We start from the raw sequence: 21,919 nt of genomic DNA, 5'->3' as shown, positions 1-21,919 counted from the left end.
GTGAGAGAAACATCTGAGATAAAATTTGCTAATTTTATCCTAAAACACTCTTCCCAATCAAAGAGAATATTTGAGAATACATCAGCTTTTAGGTACAACGGCATATGTGCCTGACTAAGAAAGTATTTCTGTTTCCTGTTATATGTATCTGCTAAGTATTGAAAGGAGCTAACTATAATCTCAGTTCCTTGGACTACAGTTGGCTGTATTCAGTATTACAAAAATACAGAATTTCACATGAAGAAAGTTCTTGCTCAGAAAAAAAATCATTAAGATTTTGCTCTATCAATTCACTATTCACTCATGCTCCTCAGAAGGAACTGCTAATTTAATGTTACTGTGGTCTGATTTTAGCAGTCACCTAATTCATATTTGCCACGTGATTCGATGCTGCCTATGATCCAAGTTTTCTTGGTAATCTAGTCCTTAGATTGATTTAAGGGTGATAATTACTTAATTTAAATGTGGTAGCATGGTAGTTCTGTCACTCATGTAATAGTTCTGTTATAAAGAACTTTCTGTGGAAAGCTGTGCCTTCTGTTTGTGTTGTTCTTTAACTCTCTCAGTTCTAGAACACAGTTTCATTTTTCTGTTTTTTAGGAAATGATTCCCTGAAAGAAAAACAGGGTTTAGTAAATTCTCATTTCCTGAATACTTAAGTCAGGAGTCTTGAAAAAAAGTCTTCATTATTAGCAAATAATTATTTGAAATTGTTTAAAATAGTTGTGTACTCCAATTACACCATCATGTCATTAATAATGAAAAAAAAGTTAACTGAAAGCAATTGGTTTTATGTTCAATACCTCTATTACAAAGTCCATTATATTTTCTGTTTTTCTTTTTTTGCAGGCTTATGATGAAGAAATGTATGGCAGCAAATATCAGTGGATTATTCCAGGGTGGTATGAAAATCTTTGGTGGGAAGCCTGGATTAATTCTTCACAGTGTCTCAGCAAAAATCTTCTTGCAGCCATGGAAGGTTATATTGGAGTGGATTTTGAGCCTCTCAGCTCAAAAACTAATAAGACTATATCAGGAAGGGTTAGTATTTTTCTTCCATCTATTTTACTATACCATCAGTTGTCTCACTGCTGGGTTGGCACAGTAAAGCGCCAAGGAAGGAGGTGAAGCTAAAGGGCTCTTCCACCAAGTGACCTGAAAGTCATCACAGTTAGTTTCACTTCTTTCCACTAGTTAGCAATTTTAAAATATTTCAAAATCAAATCTAATTCTTTACAGGGTAAGAAAGCAATGAAGTCGCTTGCTTCAAATCTGCTCTCTTTCTCCTGTCTGAACGTTATAGTTAAATGTACATTAAATTTTAAATTACAGTCTTTAGTATCACGTGCAGTGTCATTTCAAGTTAAATAGTTAAGTACAAAACCAGGAAACTCTTATATTTAAACCTATTCTGCAAATGGCCAATTTGAATCGTTATTTGTGTCTCTCAGAACTAGGGGGCAGGAGGTGAGGCTTGTTTTAAATATAAAAATATATGGTGTTTCCATAAAGCACATAAAATTTTATCATAAAACAAATCCATACAAACTTTGACCAATGAATAAACATGCTTGATTTTGCTGCTTTTCTTCTTTTTTTTCCATCTGCCTTTCATGCCTTGCTGAGTGAGCATGAAAGGCAACTTTACTGAAGGGTAGCTCATCATATGATGGCACACCATCCAGAGCATAGTGAACTTGTAAAATTGCCACTCAAAATTTCATACTGAGCAAATGGTTGCTCAAGCAAAGGTTATTTGATTTGTGTTATCCTGTAAAGTGTAATCAGACCACTAATTTGCAGGGATAGAGACTTATTCCCTGTTCCAGTATTATGGCTCACCAGTGTACAGTTTTGGTTGAACTGGAGCCTTTTGTACAAAAGTAAAATAAAGCAAGTTGTCATTTATACAGTGAGGCAGTACAACTGCTTTCAGTATCTCTGTCTCCTAGTTCTGCTTCCTAATCTCACCAGCAGTTTTTAAACCAAGCAATACATGTTTCTTGAATTGTATTTTCTTTCATATTTTTTATTTTGGAGGTCTTTTCTGTATTAGTTGTGCACATCTCTGAATTGAAGGGTGCAGTTTGAGGTGTTGATTTAGATTCAACTCTGTAAAAAGTTAAGTATTGAGGTAAAACTGAATTTTCTCTCCTCTGTAGACTCCACAGCAGTATGAAAAGGAATACAACGCTAGACGCGGTGATGGGCAATCCAGCAAATTTCATGGTTATGCCTATGATGGAATATGGGTGATTGCCAGGACTCTACAGAGGGCAATGAATTACCTGAATGCCACCAACAAGCACCAAAAAATTGAAGATTTTAACTACTCAAATCAAAAACTCGGCAACATTTTTCTGAACGCAATGAATGAAACCAGGTTCTTTGGAGTAACGGTAAGTCCTCATCAGATAATTGTGGGATGCAGGAGGCTTGTGATTTTGTGTCAGTAATTGAAACAAGTATTAAATATTAAGTACTCTTGAAAAAGAAATAGAGTTGTTTATTTCTTCTATTTCAGAGCTTCCAGTTCCACTTTATATTAAAAAGTAATGCCTTGACAGTTTTGCTCATTGCCTGTCTTCAGATGCCACGGGATGACACTGTACAATTCCTCAGTTATCAGACTTTTAAGCATGACTGTCATCTGAATTAACAAATCAGAGTGGTCTCAAGGGAACCACAAATTTTGCAAACTGCAGTGACCTTTTAAGCGAATTTTTTTAGCAGCTAAGGAGTAGCTGGAATGTGATCTGAGAATACATATTTCTCTCCATCATTTAGGTTTGGAAATAGGCTATAGTACACTGTCTCTAACTCCAGTGCTGTACATCCTAGATATTCTTGCAACATGCTTAAGTTGTGATTTAAATTTATTTATAATTTGTATTTTTTCACAGTTAAGTACAAAGCATGCTCACATTGACTTAAGAACTGCTCATATATAATAGTATCTTCATGCTGATTTCAATTGTACAATTTCAAATCCTTAGTATTTTTTTTTTTTTAGAATTTATTTACTTTCTTCTGCTTTTTGACAGAGTAAAACAGGTGCTAGGAGTGTGGTCTTAAAGCTTCTTAACTGCTTAATTGTATCTGAGGCAGCATCAGTTGAAAGTTAGTGGTGCATATGTGTTCAGGAGTCTGCAGACCTCACCGAGAGAGATGAGCAGACTCCATTTCAGGGCAAATGGTCTTTGGAGTTTGCAATAGCTGCAACAAGGAGCCTACTGGAGCATGCTTGGTTGAGCACTATGCTTGGTCTGCAATATGGCTAGATAAAGAAAACAGTGTTTGAAAAAAGGGTGTTTCAGTGGTGCACAGAGGGGCATCTCCTTGCAGCAAAAGCATGGAGAAAGTTGGAGGGAGCTGGTGAAATCCTGTCCCCATATTAGAACAAACTGCCTTGGATATCAGTTAGCATCTAAACGCATTGAAGTACCAGAACTAAGGTTGTCATGCACGTCAGAAACTGGTTCAAGGAGGAAATGCCTGCACAAATACATCAACAAAGTGTAAAGGCTCAACCTTTTGGTGTCCTTGTTAATTGCTGAAAAAGCTTTCTGTGATGTGGTACACACAATTGAAACCAATTCAAAATTTCTAAGTAAGAACCAACCATATGGCAAGAAAATACTTGTATCTAGTTGCTTGCACAATATGAATTTTGCTTTCTTTTACACTGAATTAGACTGAAAGTTTCAGTAAAAGAATTTGTTATTCCATTGTATCCAGAGTAGGACTGGATCTTTAATGAAGCTTAAAGACAGTAGCAGCTATGAACCAGACTCAGCACAGACTCAGTTATATTTGTCCGGCATTATTCCATGTATGATATCTATCAATAGGCTTGACATTGAATATTGCTGTGTAGTTCCTTTTTGTTTTTTTTTTTTTGGTTTGTTTTTTTTTCTTATCCTTTTTGCCTTCTGTTTAGTTTTGCAGACAGTTATGGTGATAGTTTTCATTAGCATTGCTTAATTACTCTTCACTGCTTCCTCTCCAACAGCAACAACAACAAAAAAACCACAATAAAATCAAACCCAAAAAATCTAAGATTGAAAGAAAGTTCTTTTTGACTAGTTTCAGAGACACCAGCAAAATCTCACAAGCATCTCTTTAGGGAGGGAATGAATCAAAGCTTTAACAGCCACATTCAGCTATGTTTATTTACTTTATTGTCTCATGTATAATGGTTTGCAGAGAAATTACTGCACGATTATTCACTGTATTTAGTACCTGTCTGAGGTGCTTGGTAAAATATTTCTCTTTATCATTGTTCAACCAAATCATAATGAGAATGCAAAGCCCAAATCTGGTAATTGCAAGGATCGTGCTTCCTGCACCTGTAATCCACAAAAACATTTTATTGAGAGAGATATGGAGAGAAGAAAGTCTATAGCAACTATGCTTTCTTAGGGCATAATTACAACACACAATGCTCAGGCTTTTCCAGACAGCATGAAGAAAAAAGAGGTTTAGAAAAATATTCATTATTTTGCATTGTAGGGTTCAGAAAGTTGAAGCTGAAGGAGCAGATTGATTTTTACCAGAAATACTTTAAAACTTTTTATTCTTCAGCCTAATAAATTGCTGTCATTTGTAACCTAATTTAAAACTTTCACTGGAATATGATTTTTAAGTCTTGGAGTGCTAAATCTAATTTCATTTTTTTCCCAGAATATTTCTTTTAATAAAAATTGTTTTACAGTCTATTTTTAAAAACTTTTTCTAAACAGGAAAAGGACATTCCTTTATTCAAGATTATCTGTGCCAGATATAAAGTGAATTTTGGGGAAAAAAAAAAGAAGAAACAAAAGGGAGGCTAAATCTTATCCATATTCAAAGACTCAACCAATAATAAACTATGTTGTTATTTGTTAGATTAGAAAAGATAAACAAGAAGCTGTAGACAAGAATCTAAAACTGGAAAATCTACTAAGCAGCTTTTTCTATGCTTTCTGTGAATATGATATCAGAAACACTGTCATGTCATAAATAATAAATCCCTTTACCCAGTTTTCATTTTCTTTGAAATTATTTATAGAAGACAGCAACATTGAGTGGGGAGAGCGTTGTGGAATTTTTTAAACAATTGGAAAAGACTTAGAATGAAGTGTGCTGGTTCCTAATCATATGGAATATAATTCTTTCAACTTTCTGGGTTTCTTTTATTTTTTGAATTTTTAAAAATTTTCAAGGAGACAGCATTTAGAAAATAGATAAGGCTATTTCCCAGAGACTTGACATGACAAATCCTATTTTTATGCATCACAAACTCAGTACAAAATGTTATTTATTCTAATTCTGCTGTCAGAAATCTAGTGGAAGGGAAATTATGGATATTCCTTAAATATTCCTGTGGGTTCTGCTCTCTTTCTGGATTTTTTTTTCTTAGCAAATTGATTTCTTCTGTTATTTTGCCTTCATACTTATCAGACTTATAATCATGTTGATTACCATATAAATTTCTTGCGTATTCTGAATACAAAGCAGGAAAACATTAAATTTGGTGTTTCATCAGAAAAGAGTAATACAGCTGTCTGCTACACTTTTTAAAAGATAAACTGGATACTGTTTTACAGGTGGAATATGATTTTGTGATGAGAAGTGCAAAACAAAAGACCTGCAGGGATCTTCCTACAGTTTTGTTAATCTGAATGTCCTAATTCTGGAGGACATTCAGATTCAGTGGTGTTGGCCATTTTCCAATTGAATAAGGCATTTCATGGTTAGAATGGCCCCTCTGCAATGACCAGCTTTCAGGAGTGCTTCTGATTTGGGGCTGGCTTGGCTTTCATGGTGTGCATTTTTCTAATTTCCTTAGTTATCATAGCACTTGATTGGTTATAAATGAGAAAGTTGCTGAAATTAAAAAAAAATAAAGGATTTTGAACTTTTTGTTCCCAGATAGAGACATTTGTAGAAACTAAATGCAACACTACCCTTGTGATTTATAAAGTGCCAGGTCCTGTCTCCTTGCTAAATATTATCCTCTTCTCAAATACTACACATTCTTTCTGATAACTTGAGTGTCAGAAAATGGAAGAAAAGAGGTGTTTACGCAGGTTTTTTTTTTGAGACAGTTTAGATGTCTGAGGAGTTCCCTGATGTGGTTGGTAGAGGCACTGGAAGTTATTTAGATTTGCAGGATCAGCTGAAGTCTCTGCTGAACTGTTACTGCTTTGAATCAGTACAGAGTGATAAAGTGATGGGAAAAAATATATGTCTGGGAAATGTATATATATGCATTTCAATTCTATAGCTTTTTTCAACATTCCACCTATAACATGTTCATCATGTATGTGTGAAAGCTGAGGAGAATTTTCCACAGAGTCAGGATTATTCTCCTAAAGCAAGAGGGTTTGTCTAAGGGATAATTAGAAAAAAAAAGGAAGAAAAGTCAAACTTTATTTTGTAAAATGCTAACATAATATAGCTTGGAGGCTTTATAATTAGAGAAGAATTAGTGCTGTCTTCTCAGGATACCAAATCATATTTATTGTATACCAAATCAAAATCTGTCTAGAGAATAGATGGACTTTGTTTTAGTTTGTTTTTCCCTTTTTTCTTTTTGTAGAGACTATGAATGACTACACAGTAACTTACATTTGCAGCAATATTTATATTTGTTAGCAAAAAAATGTTGGTTATACTTGGAAAGATGTCATAGAATGGTTTATGTTGGAAGGGACCTTAAAGGCCACCTAGTTCCAACCCCTCTCAGAGCCCCATCCAACCTGGCCTTGAACACTTTGAGGGATGGGGCATCCATGATTTCTTTGGGCAACCTGTTCCAGTTTCTCAGCACCTTCACAGTAAAGAATTTCTTCCTAATATCTAATTTAAATCTGTCCTCTTTCTGTTGGAATCCATTTACCATTATCCCATCACTACATCCCCTTGTAAATAGTCACTCTGCAGTTTTCTTGTTGATTCCCTTTAGGCACTGCAAGGCTACCCTATTAAATATCACATTTGTTCTCAGGATATTAGAAGTTTCTTCTGGTTCCATGGGGGAGCCAAATATTGGGAGAAATCCAGTGCATGTCAGAGGTTTTTTTTGATTCCTTTTTTATTCAAAACATGACACTATTTTTAAAAAATGTTTTTCTGTAATTTTTTATTTGCTAAACCTTTGTCACTGATGTGAAGTCATGAATCTTACCATTCTCGCTGATTTGTGCCTGAACTGTTGCAGCAGGGTGTTCTGCTTCTTGCATTTATTGCTATTATCTGTTACTGTAAATCAAGTTTCAAAATTGTTAATTTATTTCTCATCCTTATGACCTTCTATTATTTCTGCGTAATGGAAAAAGAATTGCAGTGGAGGAGTGAGAAAATTAAATTCGGTGTTGTCTTTTCCTTTTATGTCAGCCAGAGACTAGCACAGTAGGATAAAATTCCATCACAGTAGTTGCTGCACAATTGAAACCACAGCCATGAAATAGCTTTCAAGTCTGTCCCTGGCATCCTGCATTTGAATGAATCTAGTCACATTTCATAGCTGGAAAAATGCTTATTTATATGAAGTTTGCTTTTTATTTTGATGCTGATTATTTCTGAAGATTTATCTTAGCAGCTTGCCTCCAATTTCCAGGCTTCAGAAGCCAGTGTGCTGTACAGGAATACAGGATGTGTTAGAAATGGAATAGGAACAGGAGAAAGTATTTATTTCATGTCATCCTGGAAAAATAACATACCCAAGATGCTTAAATTAAAAAAATGTGTCAGTCTTTGGCAGAGAATTGGATAAAATTAGCATGGACTTCAGCAGGATTAATTTATCCTTAATATGGGAGTATAACAAATATTTCTGTTCATAGCATTGATCAGTGGGGCTAATTTTGCTTGAATGGTTCTGAATTATTCCTCAAGAGCTATTTATACCTGCAGTTAAATTCTCTTTGTTGGCATGGCTGAGGTAGGGTGTATACTAAAAGTATTGTGGGGAGGGCAGAAATTTCAATCAGACAATTTCTTGTTAATATAGAATAGAGGTTTCAATGAACATTTAATTCTATAAAAGGGGCAGGGGGTAGAGGATTAGTGTGCAGTGGAATACTTAACACTATAAAGACGTCTGTTACTGAGAAATGCTTTTGAATGTTCAATTAAATTCGACTTAATTTTGAGCATTTGAAAATTTCTTGTTGGACATTAACCATAATTGGCTGATTTGAGGGAATACAAAAAGCTAGCAAAACACATAGTCAGGAAAATCTATAAATGTATGGACACAAATGCACACACTCACAACCGCACCAACTCTTGGCAAATCTCACGTTTTTCCTACACCTGACCCTGTGAGTGTGACCTGTTCTGAATTTAATGCCTTTCCATTTTTCAGAACTTGATTCCTGTTAGGGCATTTCTTGTGTAGCACAAAAAAGAAAAGCACTTGGGATCTGGATGTGTGCAAGATCCCCTACAGAGCTTTCTGGTTTTCTTGAACCTTGAATCTCCATTTGTCTCAGAAGAGATAAATATGGTGAATCTCTTACTTCATTACTCCCTCCTGACTTCCAGTAAATTATCCAACTCCCATGAGCAAGTGAGAGCAGTACAGTGGGTTGGTGAACTGATTTGCTCTCTTTGTGGCCAGTTCATTTTGGAGACTCCTCAAAAGAGAGAGCTGCTAAACTAAGCCGTCAGCAAGTTTGCATAAGGTCATAAACAATGTTTGCTCATTAGGAAAATTCATTGCAAATGTTTTCATCTGCCAACAGTGTAAAACTGCATACAAAAGGAAATACTAACTTTTAGAAATGAGATCTGAAATTAACTGTGACATTTCAAAGATTAGCCCTCAAGCTAATCAGCAGTTGACGATTTAATAGTTGTAGTAGGTGTCAAATAAAAAAGGCTTTTGTCTGAAGTTGTAGAACACTTACTGCAGCATCTGTCATTTTAATAGCTGGATATTTGATGAAAATAAATGAACAACATACATTTATAGAAAAGCTAGTGAAACATTTTCTGGCTGATATCTCTAAGCTTCTTCTGCTTTGTATTTAATTTTGTCTGTATCTAGACAGTATTTAACATAATGTTTAGTATGCCCTAGAAGTTGCTTTGTTGCTGCTTTTTGTACAAACAGTGGAAGTCCTACAAATAATAAAGAAACAAAGCTCAAGGGAAGGTTATTGCACTGTCTGAGTGGCGGTGCAGGTTTGTACTTCACAGGATAGCTCTCTTCAAGCTTCTAAAGAAAGCAAGTGCATTTTGTAGTACCACAACCTTGGGTTTTTTTCTGAAGTGTGATTTGTTTTTTAGCTACATGTTTCTAATCAACCTTTTGCTTATATGTTGGGATTGTTTTTTTTTTTTTCTCTTTTGTTTTGTTTTTCTTCTGTATTCCTTGAATTTGAAGGATGGAAAGACTAAAGAAAAAAGTTAAATCTATGAAAGCTCTGACCTGCTCTAGATCAGCAGTTAATCTGGGAGAGGGCATTGATAGTTTTAACGCAACTTTTCAAGACAGTTTATTCCTTTGCCAGTTGGATTTGTCTGAAATCCTTACAGAGGGCTCTTTGAAAATATCAAGGTACTGTAAGAGTGGGCAGTATGTATGTGTTGGACAGGCAACATGGAACTACAGGTTCTGATGTCTGTTGAATAAGCAGGACATTGTTTTTCTTGATGATTAGATAGCCTTTTGTCTTCTGCTTAGTCAGAAGTAGTGCTAGGTAGATTCCTTTGCCTCCTCTTCATCATCTATCAGAAAAAGAAGGAAAAATGTTATGTGCCTTCTATCACTGCATTAAAGCCCTGTATCCTGCTGCAACAAGTTGGGATTTTTTTATATGAGAGAAAGTCTTGTGTGCCTACTGGAAAAGGGTGATAGGATAAAATTCTAGACAGACACTTATGGAGAAATGTCCTTGCAACAAGCATACCATTGAAATGTCATCTCCTAAAATTATAGAAAATCTGGAGTTGCTCCATCCACCTGTACTGTGACTTCAAACCATGTCAGTATCTTGTGATCAGTGGCAGATGACACATCAAATCGGTGTGGATCTCTGGTGATGATCCTGTATCAGCAAGAAAATATCAGCACCTCTCTTCATCATGTACAAGTCCATAAAAACAGTTCAGGGTTTGCGATATATGCTGTAAGAACTGCTTTGACAGAGTCTCCCCTGCAATAATTATCAAAAATGAAAACGTGGTGAGAGGCATGTGGTGTTGACAGTGTTGCAAATTTCTAAATTTCTGTTTGGAGTTTCTCCATTTCTGTCATTGATTGGCAGGTACAATACCCCTAGGAAGGACTGAAACATTGCTGTAAAGGCAGATGCAGAAGGAAAGTGGAGTGTGATGGAGAAGGGAAAGTCTGAAGTGCTTTAGCTGCACTGGGACCTGTTGCAGTTCTCGGTAGCAGTTGTAGCACACAGTGTGTCAGTCAGTACAGCAGCCTAGCAAGCAACTGTCTTGAGAGCTGTGATTACATAGCACAGGTTAAAATTATTCCAAGCCCCTTTCAAGTAATGTCTGTAAGGGAGGACTGCTCCTTCCCCAAGAGAGAAATAACTTGAGTGCAGAGGGAACAGATGAAGTATCAGCAGGGTCTGAGTTCTGGGCGGAGAGGCCCTGGAGAGGAATTATATCCATAGCTATGTCCCCAACCCGCACACATGCTTTTTTAAGAACAATGATTCTGGAAAGGAAGACTGCAGGAGAATGTGTACTTAGGAGAATATAGTGGGAAGGAAAAAGATTTCCTGGAAGGCTCTTTTCTCATCTGCATCACTGAACAGTTCTGAGTTTCCAGTCTCTAGTGTCTCTTGTTCTAGTTCTGATTTGTTTATTAGTGCTTAGAGTTTAATGAACATCTTACCTGACTATGCGTTTCCTGAAATTGATTTTACTGTCTTTGTTGAAGAGCAGATCAGCAACAGATTATGTCAATTCCGCAGAAATATGTCCAGATAAGCCAGATTTGCATGGACCACGTGTTTAGTAGCTGGGCCATATAAGTATGTACTAGATGCAGCTTGATGGTCTTGAAGAGCCAGCCAGGCTCTTTTATGGTTACCTGGCAGATGGTGTGTGACTCGTACAGGTGCAGGCTGGTACAGGCACAGCTCAACCACCATACTGCCAGGTGTGTATTTGCAGATGATCCAGAGAAGCTTAAAAAAAAAAAAAAAAGGGTTATGGGCATTCCAGGGCAACATTGTTTTTCAGTGTATAGTTATTCCTGCATTTGGTGTCCCTAAGAAGTAAAAAAAGTGTATGGCAAATTAAAGGATATTAACATTTCTGTCTGATATGTCTCCATTTGAAATTACAAGCAAAGACATCTTATGCGGATATTTCCAAGCCCTCAGGTGCCCAGTGGTTTGGGAATGAAAAGCACCAAACAGAGCCTTGAAGTGCAACATATTCTCTCAGTGGGCACAGTGGTCAGAACAGCAAGATTAGGTATCCTGCATCAGCCCCAGTCTGTAAACTCTGTCCTCAGGGCTACATCTGATTTATATCCCTTCCCTCCTAGAAGAGAGCTCTAGAGAAGTACCTGGTTTAGCTTAATATTTGGGATGTGAATGCTCTTCTGTCATGATTCTAGAGTTAAAGAACACTATTATTTTGGAGTTAACATATTTTAGAAACAGTATAAAACTGAATTCCTGAGTGCTTGAGGGAATTGCAGTTCTTCTTTTATTTTCCACAGGAACAGATGTTAGCCCTGCTGCCTTGGGATTGTTCCAGCTCTGGTAATTCTGTTCTGTGTACCTAAAACTCTCACTGAGGTTTCAGATGGATGAGGAAGTTATTATTTACTAGGTTTTCACCAGGACTCCTCTGGGACAATAAATGCCATAAAGATGCAAAATTTTAGTATTATTGTTCTCCCTTCTCTAAGTAGACTTTCATTTTATTATTACTTCACTGTAAAGGCAAAATATAATAAGATTTTCTTGTTTGAGCCTCTTCTTGTTTCAATCAGGGACAAATCCCTTTTAGCTTCATTGTGAGCAGGAGGTAGTTCTTACCTAACAAAGTGCTCTAATAAACAATTTGAAAATATAACTCAAATCCCTAATATAAAATCCTTTTTGCTCACAGAAAATGTAGGAGAAACTTCTTTTGAGATGCTGTCTGGAATTAGTGGAGGTATTTTAAGAGTGCTGATCAGGTGTATTGCTGCAAGTTAGTAATGACTGATTAGGCTCAAGAGCTTGTTCAAGTGCATTTGGAGAATGTGTTGAGTGCACTATATGGAATTACACAGCTCAGATGTCAAATAAATGTGAGTGATTAAAATAATGGGGTGGAGTTTAGCAATTTAAAAATAATGTCTAGTGATGACTATTAAGAGCCTGTGACTTTAAGTACAGATCATGTAAACGTTGAATGTTTTGGCGGACAGTTGTGCCCATTGTATATATTCTTTCGGATCAACAGTGTAATTCTTCACTGGGTATCAGATGGCTGGGAAAATGAAACGTGGAAAAAAGATAAATGAAAAACGTTGAAGCATACAAATAATATTCTGAAGGCTTAAGCAATAGGAAGAATATTCATAAGCCAGTTTGTTGAAATCTCAAGAATGTGTTTTCTACCATCTTTTGAAGAGTTTTCATCATACTACTCCAAAATCTTCTCCACATTTGCTTTTCTTGAACATTTAGAGACTGAGTAAAGCTCATAAATGACAAATACAATTCTAAATGTGCTTAGATCTGAAAGCAGGTTCATTTAGTAAATAAATTCTGAAGTATAAAATTAGTTCTAACCTGCTTCTATCTATCCTCTACAGCACTGTTTTGGATACTTTAAGAAAAGAAATAAAATGGATACATTTTCTATGACAGTTTTTGTACCCCATTTACAAAGATCTATTGATTTAGGTTAATTGTACTTCTCTCCATTGTTGAATAGTTGCTTGGCAAACTTTAATTTATGTTCTGCTTTCATCTAGGCTACCCCATCACAATTTTAAAAAGCTTTTTTTAAAATGAGCCTTTTTTGTCTTCAGTGGTAGCGACCCACTTGATGTTACAAGAATTAGAATTTAGCATGATGGGAATTTTTGTATGCACCTAAAAGCAAAATTTTCCCTTGGGGAATATTTTGCAATGTGACATTTTTACTTTATGGCCGGTAAAAAAACTCTTAACTTTTAAAACTGTATTTATTTTAATTCTCTGTTCACAGTGCAGAACTTCTGAGTTTTTAGCTTCACAAATTAACATATTCTCCACTGTTGATAATCTTTACAGCAGCTCTAGGCAAAAATATTTCTTAACTTGAATATAGAATTCTGCTGAGTGTGAATCCACCTGCAGCAGTGTTAAGAGTGGTGTTATTAGCTGACTTAGCCTGGAAATGCTCTGAGGTTGTCAGGTCTGATGTTCAGTAGATTATATTTTCATACATCACTGCTTGTCTTTTTTGGCAGTCATGATTTCTGTGAACTAGTTCTCTTCCTTGGAGAGGTGCTCCAGTTGCAAATAGGATTCCTGGAGCCTGCAAGCATTTTAGTGAAACACAGGAAAGTTAAAGTATTACAATGGCATTTATTGCAGCTAAATGCACAGTACATTTTCAAGCAGTTTTCTAGTATTTTTGGAGTCAGCTTTTAGAACTTCTGTATTTGCTACTTTCTGCTCTTCTCCCCACCATCTTCTCATAGGTTTTCTCATCTGCTGCTGAGGATGAGTTTGGCATATTCTAGCCTCTGCTAGAGCCACATAAAGATAGTTATTTTTTAGGATTTCATAAAACAAAAGAGATCTTCAGTAGAGTAAATTTCATGGTAGGATTTCCTCCTTGGACTTCTTAGCATAAACATTTGGAAGGTGATGAAGCAGAAAGTGCAGCAGGGCCCTTGATGGAGGCTCTTCAGTACAGGACAACATGCTCCACTTGGGCTGCATCCCAGCTTCAGTCCTGCCATGACAAAGCAGGATGAGACCAAAGGCAGCACTTGGAAAACTAAAGTAGGCTGCCTTTTAGTTTGTTGGGATTTTTTTATCCCCAACCAACCACCTCATTTGAGCAATTTGTAGGTAATTCTATTTTACATGTTTCAGAAAAATAGTCCTAGGATTCTGATTTCTGCATTATCACCCACTTTATATCTGGTCCATAGTGACAGCTGAGGTTGTTGGCATGTGGACCCAAAGCACTGGACAGGAATCAGATTCTTCTCTCATTTTTTATGAATAGTATTAATCAAGTCTGTGACCTGTTGTGCTTCACTTGTGGAACCTTTCAGTGTGACAGTAATTTTTCCAGTTTTGTAATTCATATTGACCTCAGATGCACCAAAACTTATAACCATGCCTCCTACTAACCTGTCAGAAATCAGATTATCCTTTTAGAACATGGTCTATAAAGAAGTTCACACATCACTCTGCTGTTGTTACTTTTAACAGCGTCTATATTTTTAAATATCAACCTCCAACATCTAGCCAAAGCTTCATTAAACCTTATTGTCTCTCCTAAAAAAATCTTTCTGCCTTTCATCCAAGAACTTCTTGAACTGCTTTGATGTTAACTCTCATGTATGTCGCTAAGAGAAGGAGAGCTGTACCCAGCTCTCTCACTTACGTATCATCAAACCTTTTTGGCTGAGTGACCCTTCATCCTGAGCATAACCTGCAGAATCTCTGTGCAGTGCCACTTATTTAATATCAGTAGGTGTTATAATTGGTAATTAGATGAAAACAACCCAACTCTAACCAAAACAATATAATTTGAATACAAAGAGTGAATTCACTGTCAAACAGTATCATAGATTGTGTAAATAAAGCTATCCAGGGCTGATGTTTCATCATCGCTGCAGAGGATACTCTATGAGCTACTTGGTGACATGGAAATATGACTGTAATACTGAAAAACTGAAGAATTTTCAAGAGTAACTCAACACAAATCACGAGATTATAGAGAATTATTTGAGGGAAGAGTGGTTCCACAATAGCATATTTAAAAATCAGCATGGTTTTCCATCTGTGATGGATTGGCATAGGAGGTTTTGTCTGCATAAATTAGCTCCATAAGAGCCAAGACTTGAACTTGAACTCTTTGAAAAATCAAGGTACTATTTTATAGTTTGTAAATTCTACACTTTTTCTACCTCATAAATTGTGCCTCAAAAACATCTGGTGAAATTCTTCTGCCTGTGCAATTTCAGTTCTGCCTCATTCATCCTGGCTGCTGAATTAGACAGCCGTTCACTCATTTTTGACCATGTAGTTAGGATGATGTTGTGCATAAGCAGCCATCATTATGAGTGCTGCAGAGTAGCCAGAGCTAAAAGCCACACCTAGTGACTGCAAAGAATGTTGACCCAGAGAGACAGCAGCAGAGCCTGGCAATTTTCCCTCCCTCCCCTAGCCACCCCCAGTGAAGGACAGGGTCCTGCTCAATGCAGTGAAGGAAGTAGCTTGTTGATTTTTTTGTGGAGTCTCAAGCACTGAAGATCTTCCCTCAGATGGCTTCCTTGTCCTGCATGCTATTGTTTGATTTGCTTTCTGATACACTGAGGTGTAGCTGCATTTGCCTGGTGACAACCAGGCGTGGTGGGGCTACAGCTTATGTTGAGCTGCTTTGGTTAAAATGTTCTTCAGGAGTTACAGAGGGGAGAGGAAGTTCCAGTGGTCAGAAGTGCATGTGTTAGCTGAATGTGAATTCTGTGAGACAGAGGTAAACTTCTGTAGCCTAGAGGCTCTTGTTCTGCTGAACTCAGATGTTTGCTTCAGACCAGAGAAGCATGTGAGCTTGTCCAAGAGAGACTTCACTGACATTTTCTGTTAGATATTCTTCACACTAAGTTTTATAAGATCATAGTTAAATCTCATAAATTTTATTATTGGTGCTTTCATTATGAATGACATTGAAGACTGGCATTTGAAACACAAAATATCAAGCTTGTCACTTAATTTCCTTTTTTTTAAATTACAATTTTTTCTCAGTGTCAGGCTACACAATTACGACCGTTTCATTGATATAGAAGCAAGGCAAACATATAAGAAAAGCAATTATGACATTACAAAATTTGATCGGGGATTAAAAGTATAAATTGCCTGAGGTAAGAACGCGTACATCAGTTAAATTGCATCTAGAAATAAATCAGTCAAGCTACACATACAGCTGAGGGATAATTGTTTGCTGGTCCCTTTGGATGAGTGCACAACAAACCGACACAGCATTAAACACCGGGTCACACACTGATTGCTGTGAGTAGGCCTCACCAGTGTCACAAATGCTTTGCAAGGACTTTTCCATTGTAAATTCTGGAACTGTTAATTGATTCATGATTTTTTGTGTGTGATTTAAAAGCTATTAATTTTAATGAGATTTATTCTATAGCCTACTCTTTAAATGCAAAGACTGTGGCACTCTGGAAATTTGGATCTCTTTGCATCTAGATGGTATTTTCTGCTAGCTTCCATTTTGAAGATTCAAGTTATATTATAGAGGCCAAAGAGCCACAATTAGTATTCTAGAAAAGATTCAATGCTCAGCTTTCAGCCTAATATTCCAGACCTATGCGTGTTAGTGTCAAGTTCTCCCTCTTGCAGAAAGTAAGGGGAAAGCTTATGGGAAGAAAGACATCTTTTAGTGGTTATTTCCTAATAGTGTACAGAAAAGCAAGCTTTGTCTCTGCTTTCAGTCTATTTCCTATAGCACAGCTGTTAAGTCCCAAAGGACACAGCAGGGGCCATTTCCCCAATTTGAGTCAACCCTTAGCCTGCGAGAGAGGGGAGGGATCCTGCTCCAGAGCACTTCTAAAATTCATCTCAGCTGCTCCTGGGCTAAGGAAGAAGCTGTGACAGAGGGAACAGAAATCCCTGTAGATGTGGTTCAGAAAACATTTGGATAAGTAGTTGTTATGAATCATGAATATTAAGCATACTTTCCCTTAAAACCTAAGTAGTGGCATCTGACTCATGGGGCTCATGAATTTCTGTAGCTATTCCTGCAAACAGCATGTACATGGATGGAAGGAAGGAAGGAAAATGTAACTACCTTGCCAATTATTTCTTTTCATGTTTGTGTTCTACGTTTGGGCATTTGGGGTTTTTAAGATCTGGGCACTTTAGTTTTCTGTTTTTTTATGTTGCACCAGTGAGTAAATGTCACCTGTTAAAATGTTCAGGCAACTAAAGATGCAGCTAAGCACTGAGAATATTGATTTTATTGTGTTTCTGATTGAACTACATCTATGAAGTATTAAGAAAGGATGACAAAATTTATGTATATCCTGATAATTATGTTATGCATCTTATACATTTATAGTGTGTTTTAGATAAGGATTTTGATCAATTGGTAGGCCGGTCAAAGGCTCACCTAGTGATGAGTGATAAAAAAATGATATTAAAAAGAACTCCATAATAATTAGAAAACAAACCTGGAATATCTTAAGTGTTGCCCACTTACAAATATCAAACTGCATATCTCTCTGCTGTAAGTTGAAGGAAAATGTAAAGTGAAGCCAAACGTTTAAAAATTGTGAATATACTTTCTCTACTTATACTTTAAAATATCAGGTGCAGAATAGCTGTCTTTCATATTTTCTTTCTGAAAAATATTTTTCCTGAGGCTTTCAAACTGCTCATACTGGTCTGTCTGTTAAGCTCTGATTAAGCAAGGTGATTAAAAACACAATGAATATTAAGAATGAATATTCCAAATGGGCTGGTGAAGGGCTGTATTGAATCAAGTCTTTAAAGAGTACGTTCTTTGTTTTACAGAGAAACATTTCCCTTATAGAGTTAATGTTTAGTAACCCAAATGTTAGCTGTGAGAGAGACTAAACTTTGTTATACAAAATGTGAATATTATACAAGTTTTAATGTGCATCTCAGTGAAATTAAAGGCATGTCAGGCTTAGGTTTTTCAACAAAGGCATGCCATCGCCTGGGGGCTTGTCATGGCTGAAAATCTAGTCTGTGACATGCTTTTCGCTTCTCTGAGCGACAGGCGAGGCAGTGCTACCTACAAAATATAATGTGCTAAGGCTTCTGCAGACTGCATGTATTTTATGATCTTAAGTTTTATCAGACTCATAGAATATCCTGAATTCAAATGGAGATAGTAAAAATGAAGTTAGTGTTTTGATTTTAGGTTGGCTTTGTTCCTTGAGGTCTGCAAACCTTGGACTCCTCTCAGTTAGTCACAAAATGCAGCTGTGTGTGATGCAATCCCAGTGCACCACAGCAGCCTTATTTTCTCCTGTGTCTTTCATACCAACTGCATTTCCACAAAGCTTGGCAGCTCCTGGCAGTCCATAGGTGAGAGAAGCCAAGAAAGAACTTGCTCCAAATGCCCTGTGTGTTTCTAGTATAATCTCATTCAGCAGCCAATCTCATATAAGAAAGGGAACAAGTAAAAAAAATTCTGAAACACAGCAATTCCTTTGTGTTTGAATAAGATTTTTAACAAAGGAAAAGAGGGATGACTATCTTTCTCTGTCAAAGTATTACTATTATTTTTGAAAATTTAAAAAATTATTATTTCATCGTGTTAATGATATTTAGGTACTATTACATTCATAAGATTTATTTGTTGTTTCAATGTTATTTCACTTATAACAATGAGAAAACTTACTTTGAAAAACCACAATCTTTTAGGAAAATGCAACTTTAGGTTCATGTCCCTTTATCTTTTGTTCACTGGCAGCCAAAATAAATACATTCAGAAATCAGACATCACTGCCTGACTTAGACACTGGTTGTAGTTATCAAATGTGGATGCTTGGCTCTGCAGATGCTGTGGTGCACAGCCTTGAAGCCATCCCCCTCCCAGGATATTCACCTTGCTACTTCTCTACGATTTCTCCTCCACTCCAAGATGGCACTATCTTTTGTTCTCATATCTGTAGTTGTAAAAAACATCCTGCTGGTCATGACCAAAACTTGAAATCTTTATTAAAAATATATTTCTGCCTCATAGCCTTTGTGCTGTGATTTAATCTGCAACTCCTGCTACAGTTCTTCTTTACCTTTGCAGGTCCTAAATGAAAAAGCTTTTTTGTCTGTCGATTGCCTCCTTCAAACATTTGTGACAATATCTCCTTTTACTTGTTATTCAGCCGTTCCGTATAGTTGGCAAGGTCTTAATCTTCTCCAGGAAATTAATCCCTATGTACTTAATTTGATTTAAATTCCTCCACCAAGGCATATGTTAAGAAGTTATGTGGCAGTGAGCAGGCCATTGATTTAAATACTGTGATCTGAGAGAGGAAATAGTATTTGACATGTATGATGCTGGCAAAAGATGCTTTTGTGTTGTGGCTTTCTGAATTTTCCTTCATTAATTCACATCTTTCTGTAGTGGCAGTGTTTGTGTGTGATAGGAGCTTTCTCAATGTAAGTTATTCCAGAGCTTACTCCAGACAGATGGGGCAGTTTTTCTTTTCTTTCTCACTATTTTCCGTCTTTGCCTTTAGTTTGAAGATTACTTTGTTCAGATCTACCTTACCATGTGGTAAACACTGGCTATTTTCCTGTCCTAATTTCCACATTCCTGAAACCTGCATGTTGTTTTCACCTTAATCTTGTAATTAACTGCAGGGGGGTGGTACTGATGCAGGTGAGTGCAGCTGGCCCCTTTCCCAGCCTTCCTTGGTGCAGTCTCTTTGCAGGTAAGAAGGATGCCTTTACAGAGTATTTCCAGTTTGTTGGTCTATAATATTTAAAAAGGCAAGACTTTCAAGTGATTCTCATATTTGCTGTATAGTGCTTCTAAAATACACAGTAATTAGCATTCATTTGTACTCACTGATGGCAGGCTTTCAACACTAAAAATATGAAATATTTCTTTAAAAGTTGGATGTTTCAAAATTCTCCCCAAAACTAGAATTTTTTTCACATTTTAAAGTTCTGCATATGCCTGCATAAGGAAACTGGATATTTGCTTTGGTTTTTTTTTTTTTTAAAGTGTGGATGAAGTGGAAACCACTTGTAAAATCTCTCCAAACCACAGAAGAGGTTATCAGGGGTTATAAGGCAACAGGAGAAGGGTGGAAGCTTGTTCCTACCAGTTATGTAGAAAAGCTGAAAAAACATTGAATGCTGCATCTATGAAGTTGTTGACAAACACTGTTTTCATGATCTGTTTGAAAAAACCTGACCTGATTTCACTGTAGAGAACGGTTAAGTGAAGTTTAAAGATGACATCATTTGCAAGCCACCAATTTTTGAAGGCCATATATCCCCATCCTGCTAAAAAAGGTGAAAACAAGAAAAATGAAAACCAGATGGTGCTCTTCACTTTAGCAGAAGCAGTCATAACTCTCTTCAGATTAGCCGTCCACGATAAGGTAGAAGAAAAGATTATTCATCTTAAAAAATGGTGTCATGCTCTTATTTCAGGCCTGCTTTTCAGCTGTCCCCCATTTTGTCTTGCTGTTTCCTTTTCGATTCTGTAATACCAGCTAACCCACCAAGTAATTTCTGCCCTGCCACTCATGGGGCTCTTTCTTGGTGTAGAGCTGGAGTAACCCAGGAGCAGTGGGCTTGGGCTGGTTTGTGTGACCCAGGGTACTGCAGCACTTGAGTCAAGCCTGCTCCAGAGCAGGCACCAATTCCCACTTTATCTGAAGACAGACCCTGTGATGGCCTCTAACAGTAGCTGCTGCGAGGTGAGAGGGCTCTGTGTGAAGGTCAGGCACAGCAATCAGAGCTCTGTTGTGGAGCGTGTTTGAAGTGTAGCCAGCACATTTGAATTTGAATGCATTTTCTTACTGAGTGCATATTCTTATAACTGCTATCTGCATGATCTTCCTTTTCAATGAGTGGTGTTTCATGCAGTGTGTCTGAGTGAAAAACTCCTGTTTGCTGCACACTGAAATGAACAGCCAGGTTTGGTAAAATGTGAGAGCTTTTTCTGGATCTGATGCTTGCTGAAGTTTTGCAGTGTTTGTGGGTTAAATGGGAAAAGGAGAGCTAACACAAGACTGTAGCTCTGTTGAATGTACTTTGCTCTGAGGAAATCTGTTGTTTATTTCAAATGTTGAGCAACAGTATTTTTGTTCAGTTGATTTTCTGTTTACATCATCAGGTAAAAGAGATAAGAAGGAAACAAAATGCAAATTGGGAAGGGCTTCCTACAACAGCATTCTTACTTCATTACAGGGAAGGCTAAAGTTATGGAACCTTAACATATCTCCCTGATAAGCATCATGCTGAGATATACCAAATTTGTTTGACTGCATACAGTGACCAAACAATAATGATTTTACCTAATTCACATAGAAACAAAAAGGACAATTTTAGTGTAACTAATACCTGTTGGGAAGAAGAGAATTAGGAGAAAGTTTGCAGCATTTGATGTACAGAAAATTTTAAAATAAAACTCCAATAAGGGGGTTTGCATTTGAAGAATACTTGTTTTTCATACCATAGCTTCTGCAGATAAATTTGAAACTAAAGATGGTTCATCTCAAGCTACAATTGGAGTTATTCTTTAAGGAAACCATTTCTGATAAAATGAAAATTTTAGAGAAAAATCCTGTAATACTGAAAGAGCATAATAGTTCCTAGAACATATTTGAAGTGCTGGGCTACTAGACTATCACGACATGGAATTTGCAATTATTTCATTAAATATAAACAATCAACATGGAAAATACTTTGTCTGCCCTTTCCCTATTCTGCACCTGTAAGTAATATTCAGTATATCTGTGATGTGTGGCAAACTGGTTTTCATACATTTTATCTTACAATTTTTAAAATAGGGAATATTTTATACTCACCTGACCATCCTTTTCACTCATGAGGAGACAAAGATTTATCATAGTGCTCTACAGCATGTAATATAGTAAGTTGTATACTGTATATTGTATACATGTATGCAGTAAATTGTATAAATTAAGCACATTGAATAAAGACAGAAGCTGCCTTATGCTTAAATTGCAGTGGGAATATTAGCCCTATGTGAAATGCATGATGTTTGG

General features: G+C 36.7%; 1 protein-coding gene across 1 annotated transcript in view; it reads left to right on the top strand.

Annotated features, from left to right (window-relative positions):
• Nucleotides 1-21,919, top strand: part of GABBR2 (gamma-aminobutyric acid type B receptor subunit 2) — a 457,309-nt gene that overhangs the window by 224,745 nt on the left and 210,645 nt on the right. Inside the window, exons 6-7 of the mRNA XM_054285350.1 lie at nucleotides 850-1,041; nucleotides 2,163-2,399. Coding sequence (XP_054141325.1) covers nucleotides 850-1,041; nucleotides 2,163-2,399 — 429 coding nt within the window. The remainder of the gene's footprint in view (nucleotides 1-849; nucleotides 1,042-2,162; nucleotides 2,400-21,919) is intronic.

This window comes from Melozone crissalis, unplaced genomic scaffold (genome assembly GCF_028551555.1).
Source record: "Melozone crissalis strain CALT ecotype California unplaced genomic scaffold, PUWL_Pcris_2 ptg000042l_1, whole genome shotgun sequence".
In the NCBI taxonomy this organism is placed as follows: domain Eukaryota; kingdom Metazoa; phylum Chordata; class Aves; order Passeriformes; family Passerellidae; genus Melozone; species Melozone crissalis.
The sequence above is the reverse complement of the archived record's forward strand: the minus strand, read 5'-3'. Positions and strand labels throughout refer to the sequence as shown.